Raw genomic sequence first — 17856 nt, 5'->3', positions numbered from 1 at the left:
ATTTCCCACGCAAATCAAGGGCTTAAAGCCAATGAAATTGATAGTACGTTACAGCTTATAGAAAAACTGAGGAGAGATGACAATGTGACTGGCTTAAATGGCCACAGCTGCCCGCTGATGACACCTCTTTCTAAAATGTCATGCACGTGGGGAAGGACGGGGAATGCAGCGATAGCCACTAGCACATATGTCTCCTTAACTGTGGCAGGGCCAGACTAGTGGTTATCCTTAACTGTGGCAGGGCCAGGGCCGGGCAGAGGGGCCCTTCTGGGGTGTTGGGAAGGATCTGGCGCACCTGGGACTGGTTGCATGGATGTGCTGCAGTGATGTGCCGGAGTCCACGCAAACCAGCTCCGAGAGCTCGCTTGATTTTCAGGAATTTGTGAGCCAGTTCTTACACACAGCCATCAGTAAAATTTTAATTATATAAACTTATAACAATAAATTATACTAAGGGGTACTCAAAAGTTCCTAATTATTTCACTACAGGTATTTAAGTTCTTTGGGTTATCTATGTACATTGTCTCTATATGCTGGGAATGATAACACATATAGATATAGTATACGTAAGTTATCGTATATCTCTTCCCAACTCTGCATTCAGTGCTAGGAAGTTGGTAGTTTAAAATGGGCCATGGTTGCAGATTTCATTTGCGCCACAGAGATTTGACAAATGCTACAAATCAGGGCTTGAGTTTTGTTGATTTTCGAGATTTAGGAAGTAATGGAGGAAATGTTAAAAATGCAGGTTAAATTTAAAAGTCTGTCACATAAGCTGTTATGTTGTAAAGAGCACAGAACAATGAGAACATATTCTTCCAGTATTTGAAAACTGTTATCCAACTCAGCAAAGAAGTTGCTCACATCATTGACAAATGAGTGACGTTCAGACATACCTCTTCATTATTTCACTTTTGTCTTACTCAGTAAAGAAAAATATTAATCAACATTCATATTGGAATTACACTCATTAGTTACAACCTTAGATTGTCTACAGATACAAGAATTCAGCAAAAATCCATTCTTTGCCATGATTTCTTTACTTCCACCCCCTTGTTTCTGTTCTTTTTCTGTAATTCTAATAAATGGGATATTGACCTTATTACTTTCAGATTTTCCTCCTCTCTGTTTGTTTGTTCTACTTTCTGAGAGATCTTTCAACTTTATTTTCCAAGACTTCTATTCATTTTTCAAAATTTAGCAATCGTTTAAAATTTCCAAGGTTTTGTTAGATAGGACCAGGGTCTCAAGGTCTGGGCAGTTCTAAATGTTATGAGTAAATGTTATTCTTGCTAAATGTTAAAATGTAGCACAGCATTTTGGAGAGCAGCTCTACGCAGGATGAGTTTGACAGGGACTCAACCAGATGAATGTAGCCAACCGCAAGCCAGAGGAAAGCAAATGCCATATGATTTCCCTTATATGTGGAATCTAAAGAGCAAAATAAATGAACGAACAGAATTGTAACAGGCCCATAGACACAGAGAGGGGCCTGGTGGTTACCAGAGGGGAGGGGTTCGGGGGGACTGGGTGAAAGCGGTGAAGGGATTGAGGAGCACAAATAGGCAATCACAAAATAGTTACGGGGATGTAAAGCACAGCATAGGGAATATACTCAATAATATTGTAATAACTATGTGTGGGGCCAGGTGGGGAGTGGAAATATCAGGGGGAACACCGTGTAAAGTGTATGATTGTCTGACCACTATGCTGTATACCTGAAACCAATACAAAAGAATATCGAAAGTAAACTGTAATTGAAAAATAAAAGAAAGAAATCAACACGTAATTGAACAAAAAGTGCACATAAGCAACGGGCGAGCCTCCCCTGAGGGAGACAGAGCTTTGGGCAGGAATCCCGTCTCCTTTACTCGCCCCAAGTGAAACTACCTTGGGGCGACCGCGTCCGATTCTGTAGAAGGCACCCCAAGTGCAGGGCCCTTAGGGTTCAGTTACAGTGTCTTTCTTGCTCTCCCACTCTATCGTTTTCACAAACATCCTTTTCTTGTTTTAAAGTTACAACTATTATTTCTCAGTGATTTCTGAATATACAAAAGGATCCTTAAAAAGTCATCCCGTTTCTGAATTATTTGTCATAGTACGCTCTCTGGTATAATAACTTCTCTTCCTACAAATTGAATTGTTCAGCCGGTTTTGGTCCCCAAATCGCTTTTTGCTACTTGTATTTGTTATTATTATATATATTTTTAAAGATTCCCAATCTGCCTCTCGGTGACCTTGAGTAGTTCGGTTAACTAACTAATTAATTGTGACCCTCGCCCAAGGACATGCTTAGAGAGAGAGGAAGGGGGGGAGGGGGAGGAGAGAGAGCGATGTGAGAGAGAAGCAGCGATTGGCGGCCTCCCATAAGTACCCCAACGGGGGGGGGGGGGGGAATTGAACCCGTGACTCAGGCACGTGCCCCGACCAGGAATCGAACCGGCAACCTTTTGGCGCCCGGGATGACGCTCAGCTAACCGAACCGCTCCAGTTGGGCTGTACTTCTCATTTTTAATATTTAATTTAATCAAATACGCCCTGCTGTTTTCGCTCCACTTTTGGGGCACCTACCCTGGAAGCTGAAGGCAGTAAACCACGGGTCTGGCTTTTGCAGGAAAGACAACTCAGAGTCCACTGATCCATACTAAAGGAGAATACCGTAGCTCTGCATTTAAACACTGGGGTTTATATGTTTTAAGTTAATGTGTATAAGGTATCTATGGCATTTTAGAAAAAGATTCTGGGCTCTAAGCAAGCTCTTTGATTAATAGACAAACTATCCGTCCTGCTGCCTCTGATAAGAGAGCCTCACCCATAAAGCAGTAAATCACCCACTGCTTTCCCGAGGCTCTGGGCTCTGGGCTCTGTCTTTCCTGGCTACACGGGTTTTTGCAATACTGTCTTCCACGGTAAGCCCTCTGCAGAACGGTGCCTGTTATCTTGGGGGTGGGGTGGGGTGGAGATGGGGTCTTCCTTTCTGGGCTGACCGGTCTACGGTTCTCCCGCTATCTATGTTGCAAATGAGGGAAGGTTTCATTGGATGCCAGGAATTTCCATTTTCAAAGTTGGGTAGGGCCTGAAGCAGTCGCCCCACTGCACCGAGGTCTTTGAATTGCTGAGATGACACATTCCTGGCTTCAGCATTTCAGGTCTTTACTGCCTTGGGGGCTGCAAACTGAAATGCTGCAGGGGTGAGGCAGGTGACCTGAATGAGAAGCGAAATAAAGGGACCTGGCAGAAGCAAGAGGGAGTGGTAAATCCAGTGTCAAACCAGAGGACCTGCCAAGAGAGCAGCAGAGTGCCTGCTAGTGACCACTGCTTCTAATTTTAGGCCCACTACCAGCTATGTTTTTAAAAATATATATATATCTTTATTGATTTCAGAGAGAGGAAGGGAGAGGGGGAGAGAGAGAGAGAAACGGCAATGATGAGAGTCACTGATCGGCTGCTTCCTGCACGCCCCCTACTGGGGATCGAGCCCGAAACCCAGGCTTGTGCCCTGACTGGGAATCGAACCGTGACCTCCTGGTTCAGAGGTCGACGCTCAACCACCCAGCCACACTGGCTGGGCACCAGCTGCATTTAGATCGCTTATATTTCCCTTTTAAATGGCCACTTTATCTGACAAAAATATATACAACATTATGAATAACTAAAAGGTATATTAATTGCAAGTAATTGCCTAAAGTAAAGTTGTATTTTGTAATAAAGCAAAACATCCCCTCCACACAGACACAGTTTAGTGAATGGCCGATGCACTGTTTTGTCATTGTGTGGTATTGTCCTACAATGAGAAAAATACCAGAAGGTCTGAGAGGGCCCTTATACTTCTCATGGGGAGAAAGCTATAAAAGGAAAGATAAGAGGAAGTTGAAGAAGGTAGAAATGAAGAATTTTGAAAGAGCAGAACAAGAATTTTGAGAGGCAGTAGGAAAAGTAAGTTCCTAAAAGCAGTGACTTTTAAAATACTGCTTTATACCCTACAGAGGGTCCTGAAAAATTTCTTCTCTAATCCTTGGTGAGAAATTAACTTTAATGACTTCTGAATCCGTTTTAGAAAAAGTTGGGTATATTCTCTCCCACAGCTCAGTTGCATTAGAACATTAGTGTGGAGATTTTTGGCACAGCAAAGAACTAGTGTATTTTGACTAATTGTGTTAAAAGTTTTAGGGCGAGGCTTCATTTTGTTCTGCAAAGTCTGCCAAACTCTGGCTAAAACAAAGCAAATAGGCCAGCAGTATAAAATTTGACACCAGTTACATGTCTTTTTCATGAAACCTATTGCATGAAAAAATTAAAATTACAATGGTGATAAGAAATGAAAAACGAACCACTAATCAACTTTCTGAAACACATCAGAACCAAAAGCCTAGAAAGAACTCTGCTTCATGGTTCAAACAAACAATAACCAAAAGATATAAAAGTTAATTCCCTTATTATATTATGTTTTAGAGGGTTATTGAAGGTACTGGGGATTAAGAACATAGAAACAATTATCATTTTGGAGGCTGTCTTGTGATGTTATGTAGTTGGAAGCAGGATGTGATTAGGAGGTAACTTTTCACTAACAGGAAAGAGGGAGGAATATCTAGAAGGAAAATTTAGGATGCTTGCAAATATTTGATAGTGTAACCTTGGTAACTAGTTGAAAATTAAATATTACCAATAGTAGGGGATTTTAGTTTTTGACATTTCGTGACTTATGTGCACTTAAATAAGACTGTTTTACTATAAATATTGAGTGGCTGAGGAATTATTTTAGGCCGTAAGCCAGAACAGGAAATAAATTATCGGAGCAGTGTCAAGGTCAAATGCCTACAGGGACCAGGCAGGAGACATGGAAAATGAGGGTGGCCGGTAGGAGAGTCCGGGGAATAGTGGAGACGGGGCCAACCGGGACTGAGCAGTGCATCTGAAGGGACAGCTGTTGACAAACAGGAATGTGGGTGATGAGATCTTCAAATTTTTGAAAGTGATTTTTAATACTTGGATTTTATGTAACATCTTTTGATATTTAATTCAGCCAATCAATTTAAATTAAAAAAGCCCCTATGAGTCAAATAAAACCCATACACTGTCTGGATTCAGCTTGCACACCATCTCCAGATTACCCAAGGAGGGGTGGCATTAGTGTTACTTGAGCACCTATTAAGTGCTTGAAGATTTGCAAATCACAGTAGAATACAGTGGAGCCACAAAATCACATGAGGGTGAGCCGGGGTGAGAAATGATGGGCTCTCACTACTTCTTACCCCCCCCCCCGAGTCTGCACTGAAACACATGCTTCCTGGGGGTCTCGTGGTGCTGACGGCTGGATATTTTCCAGTCCTTACCTTCCTCCTCAAGGATGTAACTCTTCAAGGGCTGTAGCTCCAGGCAAGGCTCTCAGGTCCAGCTTTCTGCCCTCGGGGCCATGCAATCCCAAGCGCCCTGATTGCCTAGAGGGGGGTAAACACCCCCACCCAAGCTGCAGCAGCAAACCGGCCCTGCTCTGTTTCAGTTCTGTCTCTCATTTGGACCTTTGGACTCCTCTTGCTTTCTCAGGAGCTCAGCTACACATTTTAAAGGACTTTTGCTGTTTCGTCAACATTTAAAGGAGCTTGCGGAGGGAAGGGTTTTATATTCTCTAGCCCCCCAGTCGTTCTGGGAAACGGAAGCCCACACAGTTCCTCAACACTCCCTTCGGGCTTCTCTTTCTCCACTGGATCTTTTCAGACCAAAGGCTCCTGCATCTGGAATATGGAAGGAGTTCCAAACTTGGTTTGGCATCCTTCGTACACAATAAAGCCTACTCCAGATACAGATTAAACCTTTGATTTCAGCTACAGGTAATCATAGAGTCAGCACAAGAAGCCACCCTAGGGAATAGTTTCCAGAGACAAGGCCCCCCGGTCTTTTCCTTTTATTCTAGTTTTTGCAGGTTTGCTGGAGAATTGGATATCTCTTCTCCCAACAAGTCATCAGCTAAGAAAATGCCAAGCATGGTCAGCGGGAGGAGAGGGGACAGGCCCAGTCACCTGCCTTGGCCAAACCGAGGAAGAAGGAGCTTCAGGAGAAGAAATCTGTAGCTAGTAGTACCCCAAAAGTTGTCCTGGGGAGAAAATCCCAAGCCTACATCTCGGGAGGTCCCCTGACACCAGCAACCTTCCCTTCAATCTCTGGCTCTCCAGTGCTTGGGATTGCTGAGCATATTCCTTGGTCCCCTTGGGGCCCAAACAACCAAGCACAACTCCTGGAAGAAACCAGTGGTGGCTAGGATGAGGGAGTCCGAACTGGTGTCCCAAGAAGATACCAACCCAAATTAAGAGCCAGCCCCAAAGGGCCAACTACCAGCAAACAAGCCAGAGCCATGCATTTTGGGGGAATACAACAGTGGAGACCCTGAGATCAAGACCTCCCAAGTTCCAGGACATTCACAGTTTTCAGCCATGGCCCAGGAAGGAGTCAAGCCCAGAGTGGCCCTACCCTCAGGTGACCAAGGGCACTTCTCCAACCACCGCTACAGGAAAAGCAGCAGCCACCCCCTGGAGCACAGGACTGCCCCTCAATGTCCTGTGCTGCAGAGAGAAATGGACAACCTTAGAAATCATCTTGTGGCCATGCACTGTCTCATTGACAAGTTCCAGATCCTCTGAAGTAGAACACAACATTGCCCCCCGCCTTCCCCCCCAGAAGCAGCTGTACCTTTTCAACCCGGGACCCACAGCCACACTGGTTCTCCATTCTCCTTGCCCACTTCCCATCGGAAGGCCCCACTGTGCTGCCCAACCAGGGCTTCCCTCTTTCCTGAGGTTTAGCACAGCTTTTGTCCCATTCGCTGCAATTTTAAATGAAAGTGCATCTCAGAGGGAAAAAGAGAGAGAGAGAGAGAGAAAGAAAGAGCCTGACTATCTCCTTAGCTAGAGGGTTTTTTTGTTTGTTTTTTTGGGCGGGGTGGGGCGTAGGGATGGGGGATTAAGGTCAAGCAGCATTGCCTTAGGGCGTATTACTTTCATGTAATTTAATTAAAATGAACCCAGATGAGCACTAAAGGAACTGGCAAGGGAAACGATTAGGAGCTTTGAGTTTATAGTGTGAGGAACAGAGGAAAGAAGGAGGGAAATGAGGGAGGGTCTCAGGGAAGGGTGGAGAGTGGACACAGACAGGTTGAAACCTTAGGAGCAAGCTTTGGGGTGGTGCAATGGTTAGGGGCCTGCCTAAAGTTAGGTGGCACTCTCAGAAGAGGCAGTTGAATAAAATTTAGCGAAGGGGCTACTTAGAAAAACCAACAAGGGTTTTAGTGAAGCACACAGTGTGGATGGGGGTGGGGGGTAAGCAACTCCAGGTTATCACCCCCAGCCCGCAGAGGAAAGGAGAGGGAGTGGTTACTGGAACCTGGGCAGAGCCCTAGATGTTGGAGACAGCTGTGGCCTTCAGTCAGCAGGCCCTGTGAAACCTTGGCCCAGCAGGAGGGACAGGGGGGAGCAAGGGGTGGGGGGATCTCCCCCTAGTGGCAGCCATTGGTTTAGTACAAATAGAGGCCAGAGGGCAAGGGAGCCCCATTGGGGTGGGGGGCAGGGGTGGGCCTCCTAGGGTGAGAGCGGGTGGAGAGTGAGCTGCAGAGGCAGACAGACTGCCCAGCACAGCAGGACCTGCACCACTGGCCGGCGAGCGCGTGGGCTGGCGCTGGTGCGGGGCCAACACACAGAGACTTGGCGCTCCTTGGCCGCCTTCTTTTCATTTCCCAGTCTTGCTTTCATGCTGCTCCCGCTTGCTCACGTCAAAATAGTGCCTAAATGGTTGCTGGAAAGGCCCCAGTTTTGAAGGCTGTCTTCAGGGGGTGTAAATGCTTGCCCCTCCCAGCTGCAGTTCTCAGGGAAAGGTGACAAAAATCAAGCTCTATCTCCTGGCAAATGCTTCAGCATCTTGATGGCCGTCAGAGTGGCACTGTGGCGAGTTGCCCTTATAGGGATTAAAATATTAGGGCAAGCTGAGAACTCCATCAACCTTGTCACTTCCCCCGACGGAATCCGGTCTCCCCAGGCCACCTAGGTCAATACACGCTTTCCAATTTAGTCTCTTGTGTCTCCAGTTAATCACTGACCTTTCTTCATTGGGTCGCTACAGAAAGACAGAAAAACAGGAGGAAGACGTGAAGAAATGACAGTGTGTGGCTGTTCCCCTTCCTCTCTTAAATCATTGAAATGACGCACTACTGATTTCCCTCTGCATGGGGCCATGAGCACTTGAACTCCGTCAAGGGAGGGCTCCAGAGCCAACCTTTAATCACTTGTCAATTCAATAACCATGACCTGTAATATTATTCTCAGCATTTTATGAGGACATTACTCATAATGATTGGTATCTTTGTGTACGGACAGGGCTCATAGACCAAGGCTAGGCTAATGTTCCCTTTTAGGCTGCACATATATAATCTATTTTCTAGCCTGTGGAAATAGCCACTAATTGAATCATCTGATGCCATTTGTGAGCCTGCCTTTTTTGCCCTGTGGTTGGTCACTTCCCTTCTGTAAAACGAGTCATCCCGTTTCTGATTACAAAATATCAGGTAGGTCTATCTGCCTCTCTCATTTCTCAGCTAATCACAAACACTATGTCCCGATTGTGTTAACAGTGTACCAGGAGAGCAGGAGTGCAAATCACAGTCCGACCACAGGAACAAGTGCAGGGTCTTACACACAAGTGTTCAACAACACCTTTTGAATGAATAAATGAATGTTCTTGAGAGTTGCACTTATTAGTCGGAGGTGAAAGGGTACAATGATAATATGGCTGAGAATTTAAAAGCAATATTGGGAAAATTAATATCAACCTACAGGGGTTGTTGAAGATTAAATGGACTATATGTGAAAATGCCTGGTAAAACTTTAAAGCATTATATACATGTTAGTTATTATCATTATAGATATTGTTCCTAGCCAGTCTTTCTGGAAAGAGCATAAGATTTGGAGTCAGGGGATACTTCCCCCTTGTAAGCATCCAACAGTGTGACCTTGAAAGCTGCCCAGAGTTGCACTCTGAACCTTGTTCTTCTCATCTGTAAAGCGGGGGTTTTAATATTGTTATTTTCCTCCAACAGGTAGCTCAGAGGGCTATGGAATATCGAAGGTCGTAAGCACAAGTAGACATTTGATTTTTGTTTGCTTGTTTAGGCGATTTGTACACCATGACTCAGTGGACAGAACTCAATGGGATAGACACTATTACCCCCAGGAGTGGCATTAAATTTGAAAATATATACACTTCTCATAAAGTGTATCCTTTTGGGGCCAAGGCCATATGGTTGTTGAAGCTGCGGACCACACAAAGGCAAATGTCACAGCCTTGCTGCTCAGGTGAAATGTTTGAGCCAGTGAGGCCCACAGAGTCAACTCTGTGGATTACTTTTAATCGTAGCGTCAGGAAACTACTCTACCATCCAGCTCTTCCCATGACATCTCATGGTTGGCAAAGTGGGAAATTAGCATTCTCTGATGGGTTTAACAGTAGCAACACTGGACCCAGAATCAGAAGCTGGATTCAAGACCCATTGTTGTACTTTCTGGCTCTGCGATTTCAGACAAGTCACTCATCACTGCTTAGCTGTAATCAGATTATATAACCTTTCAGATTGTCTTCTTTCACTTAGTTATATGGCTTTAAAGTTCCTCCATATCTTTTCATGCTTGATAGCTTAATTTTTTAGTGCTGAATAATATTCCGTTGTCTGGATGTACCACAGTTTATCTATATACATTCACCTACTGAAGGACATCTCTATTGCTTCCAAGTTTTGACAATTATGAATAAAGCTGGTATAAATATCTGTGTGCAGGTTTTTGCATGGATATAAGGTTTTAAATCCTTTGGATAAATACCAAAGAGTGTCATTGCTGGATCATGTGTTAAATGCATGTTAATTTGGTAAGAAACCACCAAACTGTCTTCTAAAGTGGCTGTACCATTCTGCATTCCTACCAGCGACAGACGAGAGTTTTTGTTGCTCTGCATCTTTGCCAGCACCTGGTGGTGTCAGTGTTTTGGATTTTTAGGTTCGGTTGTTTTACTCCGACACCAATCACATACCTACATATTTCCCCTCTCTTTCTCCTTCATTCCTCAATGTCTCTGGGCTTGCACTGGGGAGCCATTTTCCTCTTGGTCGAAGAATACCCTCCAGTGTGGGCTGACTGCTAAACATTTCTCACCTTTCATTTTCTCTCTCTCTTTTTGGAATGTCCATTTTTTCCCCATTCTTGAGGCTATGCTTTAGTAGTGTGCTTTGCCCCCAGTGGGGAAAGCTTGCCAAGCCAGGGAGTGAACAACTCAGGATCAATCCTCAACAAACGAGGGATGGAGCTGACGAATAAATACTTACAGTGACCTCCCCCTTCAATGGGATAATTCTGAGGGGTGTGCCACACAGTCCCTCAGTGGTCCCCAGTGGGATTGAATTCCAGTTGCCCACAGTGATAAAACATTCATCAGCTCATCTTGTTGTTTTTTTCCCCCCTTCCCTGTCTCATTTCTTCATTCCCATACAGTGCTTCCTGCAATCACTTCCTAAATAAACTACTTATAGCTAAATCCTTGTCTTAAGGTCTGTTTTTTGGGAAACTAAATCTAAGACATGGCCTATTTCAGAGATATAGCTCTCCAGGGCTCAACACAAAGTAAGAGGGGCTCATTAGCACTCACCACTGCACTGGGGGACCTTCGACATCATTCCCTGTTGTTTCAGCCCTGAGAGCTTGTCAGAACTGCTCAGCCTCTTGGCTTCTCACTTTCTTTCTGGAACTGGCATTCATCCCAGAGGAAAAAGTGGCTCCAAACACAAGACTCACTTCCTTGGATCCTTGTTTGGTAATTCATCATTATTTTCTTAACTCTCTTGTACCGTTAAGCAGATTTACAGAAATATTTGGCTAACTTTTCCAGTTGTCTTCAAAGGGAGAAAAAGTCCAAATTATTAGGGAAAAAGCCCCTCTTTTTCTAGGCTTGTATTGCATTTTGACTTTCCAAAAAGCTTCTGCTTGAACCCTGCTTATCTCCATCCCCTATTAGTACTCCCTCCTCCCCCATCCGTGCAATGGGCTTGCACAACTCCATGCCTTTATTCTTATTTTTCCCTGTTCAAAGTGTGACCCACCCACCTAGGTGTTGGGGCCCTGGGAGACTAAAATTCCCCTTAGCATGCCATCCTTGGACAACAAAAAGGTGGCTATGTCAAGGAGGCTGTCAAAAACCAAGTGGGCAGTTTGAATGGGCTGAGGCCACAGAGTCTCAGTTCTAGGAAAGAGGGAGTGGGCAAACCACGTTGGAAGCGGGGCGGAAGGAGCACAAAGAAAAGATGAAGAAAGGTAGATTTGGAGGAAAGAGTCCTCAGGCAAAGTCTGGGCGTGGTGTGGAGTTTAAGGGGAAAATCTAAAATGACTAGGTTTAAGCTAGATAATTCTATTTGCCCAGAATATTCTTGAAAGCTCGGCTTAAATGACTGTTCTTAATTTTCTTGACTGGAATCACTTCCTTCTTTAACTCCCATAGGACACTTACTGCATTCATCATACCACATTTTTTCCTATCGCCTTTGAATATTGTTCCTTCTAAATTATTAACTAGATGGCAGCTGTGGTACAGCGGAAAGAGCAATGGAGCAAAGTGAGTTGACCTGGGTTTCAGTCTCAGCTTCAGTAGTTACCTAAGGTGTTTGAGCCTCAGTGTGTAACAAGGGTAATGATACATACCCCAGAGTGTGATTTGACTATTAGAAGACATGTACAGCCTGGCCAGAGCTGCTCAGCGGTTGAGCATCAACCTAGGATCCAGGAGATCGCGGTTCGATTCCAGATCAGGGCACATGCCTGGGTTGCGGGCTTGATCCCCAGTCGGGGGCGTGCAGGAGGCAGCTGGTCAATGACTCTCTCATCATTGTGTTTCTATCTCTCTCTCTCCCTCTCCCTTCCTCTCTCTGAAATCAATAAAGATATATTTAATAAATAAATAAATAAGACATGTATAAAGTGGTACATAGTGAGCCCCTGGCAAATAAGTTTCCATTTTGCAGAGCCTACTAAGTGTCATGAAGTGCCGTAGGTGCTTGACGTGTTATTTTACTTAGACTTCATCACAACTCTATGTAGATCTATTACTTGGAATATTTTACAAATTAAAAAAAAGATGCTATGATAGGTTAAATTAATCAATGTCACATACGTAAGCAACAGCAACAGGACACAAACCTAGGTCTGTCTTGGGTCTAAAACTAGCAGCGTCCATTGGTCCACCCTGCTTCCCCATGGCTCATATGGACTTCTAATAAATAGTGGCCTTGAAATTACTTTTAGTCAATACTAATCTGGGCCGATGTTGGAACTGGTGACCTACAAAAAAGTGCTCCATTATCTATCCTGATTTATTAATAAATTTTCATATATTTTGCTCATGAAAAATACACACACACTTTTCCTCCTAAGCAAAAGTGTGCGTACGTAACTCATTAACAGAAGAAAAGTGTTATTTAACATTAAGAACTTTTCACAGGACCCCTGATTTTACATCCAGACTGGAGAAGCGGCTTCATGTTTTCACTTTTGCTTTGTAATAGGAATTTAATTTTTTGAAGGGGCTGTAGAAGCCTTTGAAAGCAAGCTACGAACTGGCTCCCTAGAAAAAAGCAACTAGCTTCATTCACAGCTGAAGAACGCTTTTGTAGAATAGACAGGACACCTTTCATTCAAAAGTCGTAAAAAAATCATGAACTATTTAAATTGAAATTAGTGGAAATTTCCATTTTTTTTTTTTTCTTTGTGCGGCTCCGTGATGGTGGTGGTGTTGGGGAAACTGGGGAGACCAAGGAGATGCCAGAAGTTGCTGCAAAGTCAGCTCTAGGATCCTGCGATTGGACCTGGCGGCAAGGTCCTTACATAACTCTCTTCTCCAGCGAAAGGCTGTGCATTTCCTGCCCCTTAGCTGGCTCTACGTTTCCACTTTAAATATAGCTGCGGAGGAAGGACGGGAAACAACAAAAACCCCCCTAAGGGTTCGGAAAATAATTAGGGCAGCCCCGGGGACCAGCGGCGGCGCGGGGGCCTCACCACCTCCTCGGACACGCACCCGCGCTCGGCCGCCTCGCCCCGCGCGCCCCCCGCGCGGCCGGGCGCGCCCCTCCGCCTGCCCCTTCCCGAACACGTGCTCTCGGGGACTCGCACTCGGGGGCCAGCCCGCCCCCACCGGGGGCTGGGCTCGGGGCCGAACGGACCAATCGGCGCGCGCCTTACAGCGCCGTGGCCCGACGACGTTGAGCCGCCCAATCGCAAGGGCCTTACCGCCCGTTTCCCGGAGCCCCGCCCCTCGCAGCCGGACCCCCCGCCCGCCGGTCTCCTCCCTCCTCCTCCCCCCGTTCGCCCCTCCCCCGCCGCTCGGGAGCCGAGCCTGCGAGACGGAGAAACTGGGGCAGAAGTGAAGATGGCGGCGGCGGTGCTGGTGGCGGCGGCGGCGGCTTCTCGCCAGTGACGCGCGGTGCGGGCTCACCCCCCTCCCCACCTCCCCAGTCCGGACCCCGTCCGCCGCCGGGACCACACCGTCCCCGCAGCCCGCCCCTCTCCTCCCTCCCCAGTCGCCCCCTCTCCCGACGCCCGACTGCCGCTGGCGGCGGCGGCGCGCCCCGAGCCCTGGCCGCCGGCCTCGCCGTCGTGCGCGCTTTCGCCGGGGGAGCGAGTGGCGAGTAGACCTGCCCGCCCGGCCGCCCCGCCCGGCCGCCGGGCCGCGGACACGCACCCGGCAGGGAGCGGCGGCCCCTGCGCATTTGCTTCCGTCCATTTGGGGACTGGGAGGCGGCGGCGGCAGTGGGTTTTGGGGAGGGGAAGTGGGCTCGGGGGGGCGGGCGAGCGCGGGAGGGGGCCGTCCTCGGGAGGAGGACGAGAAGGAAGCACCATGACGTCCATCCATTTCGTGGTTCACCCGCTGCCGGGCACCGAGGACCAGCTCAATGACAGGTAATGGGGCCGGCGGGCGGGGGGAGGGGCGTCTCCCCGCCCTGCCCTCCCCGCGGGGCCACGCCGGGGCGGACGCCAGTGTTTACGCGCCGGCAGGCTGGCGAGGGGGTGGGGGTGTCCTCACTGCCCCCAGCTAGGCCCTTTCCGGGGCAAACTTCTGGTCCCGGGGGCGCGGGGCTGCGGGGGCAGCGCGGTGTCGATGGGGAAGCGCGCCGCACCCCCCCTCCCCCGGGGAGCCGCGTTGAACTCGGCGGAGATGGGGGGGGATCCGGCTCCCGCGGGCGTGGTGGGGGGGCGGGCTGTAATTACCGCCGGGCCCAGGCCCGAGGAATCCATATTAGTCAAAGTTGAATTGAGACAGACAATGCAGATGGGGGATGGTGGCGGTAAAAAGAGAGGGAAGAGGAGAAGCGGGGCGGAGGGGCCCCGGGGTAGGCTGGGCTCGCCCGGTCCACGGGGAGCTGTGTCCACGGGGTGGTCTGGACCTGCCAAGCCTGGGGATCACGGGGACGGGGAGGGTGGGGGCGGGGTGGGAGCGGATTCCCGGCAGGTCGTCGCGGTGGGGGGCAGGGAGGAAGCGCCATGATTATTGTTGTTATTATTAAATTTGAGCCCCTGCTGCGAGGTTGGCCGGCCCGGGGCCGGGGTGAAATCGGGCGGGGGCGGGAAGGGGGGGCTCGGATTCCCCTCGCTCCCCTGCCCGCGAGCCGGGGCTGGCGGCTCCGGCTCCCTTCCCCGCGGTGCGAGCTTTTTTGTTTCCTTTTTTATTCTAATGATAGTGTTTTCCTGAGTTGTAATTTGACAGCTGAAAACCTCGCGTCGAGTCGAAGAGAAACTCTTACGTGTGCGGTTCGCAGTGCTGCTGTTCCTCACACGCCGTGGATTTCTGGGATGGGTTTGCCGCGGGCGGAGGAGGGATGGTGATCTCGTGTGTCTTTCCGGAGAAGGCTGCCGTGGCCGCGGGTTCCTCTCCGCCGCCGGCCCCTGCCCGTGCAGGGCCGCATGCTCTCAGGCATCTGAGATGGAGCAGGAAAAGTTCCTTCACCGGTGTGAAACGGACCCGGGGGAGGCCCAGGGAGGCCTCCATTGAGCAGGTCTTGGAACCCAGGACTCGGGTCTAGTGATGGGCTCAGTGTTTACGGGGTCACAGTGGGTCGCCTTAAGCCGCCGCCGCCCTGCGCTTTCGCTGCCCTCTCGCATTTGAGTGTAGGAGGCCGTCTGGATCCAAGTTTTGAACTCAGATATGGTTTTTGCTAAGTGACCGGGTGACATAAGTTGAGTGACGCCGTTCGTCATGCGCTTCCCGGAGGGAGGAAGAGGCCTGACTTGCTGCGAAGATACTGGCCTCGGGCTCGGGCTCGGGCTCGGGCGGTCCAACCGCCTCGGGGGGTGGGGGGGGGCGGGGGGCGGCAGCTTTTCCATCCGAAAGCCGGTTCGGGTTTCTCTAATCTTTGCCGTAGCCGTATTTTAACATGTTTGGGAAACTTTTGGAATACTTTCTGAAAATACTGAGCATTTGGAGTTATCACATAGTTTCTTTAAATACTGAAAAAGATTCAGGTCATTTAAGGTTTTGTTACGGGTTCTTATTCTGATTTTATTTCATTAGTGTTAGAGATCTTCTGTTAACAGATTTTCTGGTTAAATTTTCGAATGAGGCTAGTAGTGAGGATAGCTCTGCTGTCATTCATAGAACCAAACTGGTAGTTTATGGACCATAACGTCTTGTAACAGAAAATTCCACCAGGGAGGAGAGGAGTAGGACTTGTTTTCAGTATTAGTCTTACTTTATATAACAAGAATACTGACCAGTTTACCCAAGGACCATGTGTACCAAAACCTACTTTGCAGTCGTGTTGGACAACTTGACTCATATTTGAGCATTCCCTTTGCTTCTGCTAGTCTGAGAAATTGACCAGTAATGTATCTCTTTAAGCTGCTTTTTCTTTTTTCATTCCTAGTATAAACAAGCAATCAGCTTTGGTTTTGATTCCTGTAGTGTCAGAATACAATATTAAGAATACTTAGATCATCTTTAGTTTTCATTTCATGAAATAAAAGGCAAGTAGATTTGATTCAGATCATAAAATTTGTGCATCAAGGGTGCAGATGTTTTGAAAAACAAAACAAAAAAATAGGAACGTGCTGTAGGTATAACTTTAGGGACCTAAAGTTGTATGTGGTAGCAGTAAAAGTGTCTGGTCTGTTGGGGTTTGTGAAGGCAGCAGTTGAGAGCCCTGCAGCCCAAGTTTTGAAGTACAGTAGTTGACTTGTGGTGGAGCTGTTCTCTGTGTTGCCCCTTCAGGAGGAAGGAGCCAATCAACCTATTGCTGCATTGCTTTGAGAAAAATCTGTTTTCAGAGATACTGGTTTTCTGGAATTGTAACATCTAGAACAAGAAGCCCAGAATATTCTCATCTTCAGATAAAAGCTTTAACAAGGTTTAGTAAGTTTGGGTAATAGAAAAGAGTGTGCTACTATAGACAGCTTGATTTTTTTTTTTTTTTATTTGAGAAATATGCCTGTGATAGTCACAGATGAAATGGTAAATGATAGTTAAAGGGTATAAATAGGTAGACTATTTACATAAAAAGTAAGATTGGACAGACATCATGGTACTGCAAGTAAATTGCTCAGGTAAAGAAAACTTAGGGGACTCAAAACATCAACATTTTCTTCAAATAAGGTTTCTTTAAATAGCCACATCCTGTGAACAGTCAGATACTTCAGTGTATTCGTGCGATGTCTCAGACGTGTAAAATGTACTCAATGTTAGAAAAAGTTATATTGGTTTTTTTCTTTGTGTTTTCAAACTTGCTAATTTAGCCTTTGTATATTTTTGTGTATTAAAGTCTTTAACTATTGGCCCCGGGGGACCAGAAAATGAATGCAGTTGATGAATATAGGTAGAGATGGTTAGGACAGAGGTGAGGAATTCAGAGTCCTAGGATGTTGGTTGGTTGTGAATTCTTGGAGTGATTACAAGGTCCCTGGTGCTGAGTGGCTGGCCTGCAGATACTCATTGAGCTGAATTAAAACCATTCCATGTTCAGATACTTTTGTGGCCTTTTAATTTCCTTTCTAGTGAATTTCTTGTTAGTGCTATGTTCCTGCTTAAAACATTGTCTCAGAAATAAGACAACTGGTACCAAGAACATGGTGCCTGTAGAGGTTGAGGGGAGAACTGCAAAGTGCCCAAGAAGTCATGTAGACCAGTCTTTTCACTAGGTTGAAAAAACGGGCCTAGAGATTTACGGAATTTATCCTGGGTACACAGTGAACGACTGACGTATGAGGTCCACATGATGGGTCTTATGACTTTTTTCCAAAGTCTGGAACTCTTTCCACTATTCCGCGTGGCCTGTATTCTGGGATATTTCTGCTTTCTGAGGCATCCCAGCTTTAGAGCAGCCACCTGTCTTAGAGTTTTGATTTCCCCTTCCCCTCCCTCCTCCCTCCAGGGCTCCAAACTGCCTTTTGCCTTTTGTTAGGGTGCTCTCTCACCTTTTCCTAGAACTAGATTAGGAGAGGGGAGGCCTTTTTAAGGTGATGTGGGTATGGCTTGACTTGTCTCTGTCCTGAATTACTCCTAGGAATGCAGGTTGTTAACATTACAAACCAGCTCTCATTGTTTTTTCGCTATGTGGACTTTTCCTGTGAGTCTTGCTTTTTGGCATTGTCATGTGTTGTACAGTCGTAAACAGTCTTGGTTAAGATTGTCTTATCAAAAGGGCCTTTCTCTAAGGAGCTTCCCCCTTTAGATGCTGTAAGACTATGAGGTAAGATAATATAAATATAGACAGGAGTTTGAAATTTGAAATTCCTAAATCTGGGTTTGTCTTAGCCCTGCTGTTTATTAACTATGTTGGGGTAGGCTAACCAC

At 47.0% G+C, this 17856-nt stretch overlaps 1 protein-coding gene across 2 annotated transcripts in view; it reads left to right on the top strand.

Annotated features, from left to right (window-relative positions):
* The first annotated feature begins 13885 nt into the window (after positions 1–13885).
* UBR5 (ubiquitin protein ligase E3 component n-recognin 5) overlaps positions 13886–17856 on the top strand; it is a 104393-nt gene continuing 100422 nt past the window's right edge. The window contains exon 1 of one of the 2 annotated variants that reach the window (XM_087825318.1): positions 13886–13973. In XM_087825318.1, coding sequence (XP_087681444.1) covers positions 13912–13973 — 62 coding nt within the window. In that variant the 5' untranslated portion in view covers positions 13886–13911. The remainder of the gene's footprint in view (positions 13974–17856) is intronic. The other variant, XM_087825319.1, reaches the window with a different exon arrangement.

This window comes from Miniopterus natalensis, chromosome 16, assembly GCF_054644295.1.
Source record: "Miniopterus natalensis isolate mMinNat1 chromosome 16, mMinNat1.hap1, whole genome shotgun sequence".
In the NCBI taxonomy this organism is placed as follows: domain Eukaryota; kingdom Metazoa; phylum Chordata; class Mammalia; order Chiroptera; family Miniopteridae; genus Miniopterus; species Miniopterus natalensis.
Note: the sequence above shows the minus strand (reverse complement) of the source record. Positions and strands in the feature narration are given on the sequence as shown.